Source organism: Acanthisitta chloris, unplaced genomic scaffold (genome assembly GCF_000695815.1).
Source record: "Acanthisitta chloris isolate BGI_N310 unplaced genomic scaffold, ASM69581v1 scaffold32334, whole genome shotgun sequence".
NCBI lineage: Eukaryota > Metazoa > Chordata > Aves > Passeriformes > Acanthisittidae > Acanthisitta > Acanthisitta chloris.
Window position 1 is genome coordinate 8998 of NW_008669270.1, and position 4032 is coordinate 13029.

At 52.1% G+C, this 4032-nt stretch overlaps 1 protein-coding gene across 1 annotated transcript in view; it reads left to right on the plus strand.

The window, feature by feature from the left end:
* SCAMP2 (secretory carrier membrane protein 2) overlaps positions 1–3325 on the plus strand; it is a gene marked incomplete at its 5' end in the record, with an annotated part of 7055 nt that extends 3730 nt beyond the window's left edge. Inside the window, 3 exons of the mRNA XM_009073259.1 lie at positions 1–13; positions 2028–2145; positions 3179–3325. The exon at positions 1–13 is cut by the window's left edge and continues 107 nt beyond it. Of these exons, the coding sequence (XP_009071507.1) occupies positions 1–13; positions 2028–2145; positions 3179–3325 (278 nt within the window). The remainder of the gene's footprint in view (positions 14–2027; positions 2146–3178) is intronic.
* Positions 3326–4032: the final 707 nt, after the last annotated feature.

Here is a 4032-nt window from a genome sequence, read left to right on the forward strand (position 1 = left end):
CACTGCCTGCCATGTCACAGCCCTGCACACATCCTTTATCTCACAGGGCTGTGCCTGTCAGAAGCTTTGAGCCTGTTCCTCACAGCTCTCTGTTCTTTCTTCCATGGTTTTCCTCCCTCAGCCCATGCTCAGTTTTGGCAGATCCCAGCTGGGCTGTTTCCCTCCTCTGCTCTTCCTGTCCTAATCCCAGGAAAGGCATGTTCCTTTGCTGCTGCTCTGGGCCAGCACTGAGAGGAGTATGTGAATAATTAGATATCAAGAAGAAATTGTTCCCTGGGAGGGTGGTGAGGCACTGGCACAGGTTGCCCAGAGAAGCTGTGGCTGCTTCATCCCTGGAAGTGTTCCAGGCCAGGCTGGATGAGGCTTGGAGCAACCTGGGCTAGTGGAAGGTGTCCCTGCCGGTGGCAGGGAGTGGAGTGAGATGAGCTTTAATGTCTCTTATGCCCCAAACCAGTCGGGGATTCTATTATAAGTCTTCCACACCTCTTCTGCTACCTTCTCCTTCACTTGATATAGACAATCCTTGTTCCTTCTTGGTGCTGAGCCTCTAGTGACTATTACATCTGCCTTGTGTTAACTGGAGCCTTCCCTGATAGAGGTAGTGTGGGACTGAGGGATCTCTGACCCAGGATCTGGGTCCAGCTAAGCTCCACACTGCTGTTCCCAGCCTCACTCTGTCCCCAAACTGTTCCTGAATGGCTCTGGAGTGTGTTGCCATTGGGCTGTGCTTCAAAAAATAAGCAGAGGAAGTTTTGCCCTCGCCCTTTCTGGGTGACATTGCACAGAAGGGTGAGCTTGGCCTTCTGGAGTGTCTCCAGCAGCCTCGTGTCAGCAGTTGTGCCCTGCAGGGGAAGCACAGCCTTGCTTTTCGCCTTGCTGCCTTGGCTGCCGATCAGTTTCTGGAGTTATGGACAACAGGGAAAAGGTTAACAGCTCGTGGTGGCTCTCCCCAGGGGAAGCCCTCAGGTGAGCACACACTGAAGCTGCTGTCTATTTTTGCTCACTGCCTGCAGAAGGGCTGATGGGCAGAGCTGTCCTCGGCCTCCCTCCCTGCTGCCTGAGTCACAGGGGACAGGGAGGGAGCACTCGGTGTAGTCTGGCTCGGAGAGCCTGCCTGGAGCTCTCTGCTCCCTTCCCTCCCTCCGACAGCATGGATATTTCTGGCTGCAGTGCATGGTGTGCCTTTCCACTTCCCTGTGAGGAGCAAGAGGCTGTGCAGCACCTCGGATAGGATGGTTTGGCTCTCTCCATTCCCTCTCTCCTGGTGGCACACAGCATTGCTTGGTTTAGCAGTTGGAAAGCTTTCTTTCTCCAGCATCTAGGACAGTGTTTTGAGTCAGGTGTCTTGGTACTTTCACTGGGAACTCCTTGCATTCTGCCCCTTCCTTTCAACAACTTCCAGTTTCCTCCTTTGTGTAGCCCTAAGTTAGAATCATAGAATCCCAGACTGGTTTGGATTGGAAGGGACCTGAAAGATCATCCAGTTCCACCCCCTGCCAAAGGACACCTTCCACTAGCCCAGGTTGCTCCAAGCTCCATCCAACCTGACCTTGAGCACTTCCTGGGATGGAACAGCCACAGCTTCTCTGGGCAACCTGTGCCAGTGCCTCACCAACTTCATCCCTTGCTTCCTCTTCCTACCCCTCTCAACACTTACATCCCTTTCAGGCCAATACCTAGCCTGCCAGCTGATCTCTTCCAGTTTAGCTGTTCCAACCTATCTTTACCCTCCTTGGCTGAATTTTGAGAAGGTGCTCATGGAAGTCCCTCATAGCACCAAGGGTATTGATTTTGCTGCTTAAGGGAGGTGGCCCAGGGCTGAAATGTGGGTGGGATAAGCACAGTCCTCATCTAAAAATGATGATGGAAACTCCAGCCCCAAAACGAGGGCTTGGATGAGCTTCTGAATTCCTGTTTGGGTTTCTACTTCCCTGTAACCTTCAAAGCTCTTGTGCAACTGTGGGTGCCTCTCCCTCCTCATGCTATGGTGGAATGCTGTCCATCTGACCCCTGTGTCCCCCCTGCAGCGGCTGGATCGCGGCGCTGTCGGCGGTGCAGAGCAGCCTGCCCGTGGCAATCATCATGATGGTGGTGGCAGCTTTCTTCACACTCTGTGCAGTTCTCTCCCTCTTCCTCCTGAAGCAGGTGAGTGGCTCTGAGGTGAGCTGAGGTCAGGCTGCTCCCAGGGTGTCCTGGGTTGGCTGACTCCTCTCACCTGTCTGGGAATAAAGATGGAATCAGGGCAGGAGATTTGAAGGAAAGTATTTTGACTTGTGCTTCCTGCATTGTTGCCAAGTATCTTGGACACTTGAGGTGGGAAAGGAGCCTCCCTTTAGAATCACACAGTCATGGGATGGTTTGGGTTGGAAGGGAAATGAAATGTGATCAAGTTCTACCCCCTGCCATGGGCAGGGACACCTCCCACCAGACCAGGTTGCTCCAACCCCCATCCTACCTGGCCTTGAACACTTCCAGGGATGGAGCAGCCACAGCTTCTCAGGGCAACCTGTGCCAGTGCCTCACCACTGTCACATGGAAGAATTTTTTCCCAGTATCTCCCATCTAAACCTGCTCTCTTTCAGTTTAAATCATTCCCCCTTGTTCTGCCTCAGGCTGCCTGAGCAGAGATGGCCATGGCTCTGATTAGTATCCAGGGCTTATCAGCCACTGCCCCCACAACGTTGTGGAGCTTTTCAAAGCCTGGTGGGATCCCAATGAGTGCATGTTACTGAAAACCAAGGCCCCTTCCTCCTCCTGCCTAGCCACACCAGGGCTGGATTTCTGCAGGAACAGTAGAGGGTCAGGCAAGGCCAGGCTGAACTGATCCTGTTTCTGTTGCTTCCTTTTTGTGTCCTAAGTTTATCTTGAAGGAAATACTTGATTCTTGTTGTCACTGTCAGGTCCTGCCCTGCCAGTAGTGCAGGATTAAGTGTCTGTCCTCTCACAGTGCAGGGAGGGGAATTTGGGACTGAAACCAGCAATTTTGCTGAGAACTTCCCATTTTGCAGCATAGTGAAATCTGCAGGATCCCATGCTGGGAGTGGTGGAGCTACTGGCTCCAACCCAACCTCTCCAGCTGCGGAGGGAGCTTGTTAGCAAGGAAAAGCAAGGTGTGTGCAGCAATTCCCCAGCCACACACTGGGTTTGTTACTTGTATTCCCTCTCCTTTTGTTCCCAGGTACATTCCCTGTATCGGCGCACAGGAGCCAGTTTCCAAAGGGCCCAGGAAGAGTTTTCCCAAGGCATCCTCACCAACAGGACCTTCCAGAACGCAGCGGCTGGAGCAGCCTCCTCAGCTGCACAGAATGCTTTCCGGGGAAACTAGCCCTTCCCAGGAAAACCAGCCCTTTCTGGGCTGCCTCCCCCTCGCTTCCTCTGCCCATCTCACTCCACCCTTCCTTTATTTTGGGTTTTTTCTAAAAATGCACTTTTTGGGGGTATCATGTGAGCTCTGTGATGCTGACTCCTGATGAGAAGAGGTTTTTTTAGCTTCAGCTGAGCTACGGTTATGATGATTAGTTTTCCCTGTCTTGTCTTAGGGTGTTGGGAGATAGGGGAGACATCCTCTGGAGCAAATAGATTCCTCTAGCCAGGACCTACTGAGTGTCTTTTCCTCCCCTCACTCTGTAGCAGAAAGACGAGGGGAAGCAGGTTTTTGATTTTACTCTCTCTCTTCTCTTGGCCTTTGCTACGAAGAATTTGATTACCTGCTGTTTTTGGGGGGTTTTGTAATGTGCATGTAGTTTATGTTGTTAATTTTAAGAGCAGCAACTGTACTTTTGGTTTATTACACTCACACAATGCTGCATTTTGACCTCATAACTGCTAGGCTTCCTGTGGCACAAAGGAACAGCTGAGAGCAGAGGGGAATGTGGGAAGGATGGAGTTCTCCTTATCCACCTTTGCTTTCAGGGAGATCCTGCAGGCAGCAGAGAGGGGGAGAAGGGAGCAGTGAGGGCTGAGTCTCCACTGTGGCTTGAAACCAGGGAAGGAAAGGGAAAAGGGATTTGGTTTGACTCCCAGCTCTGGGCA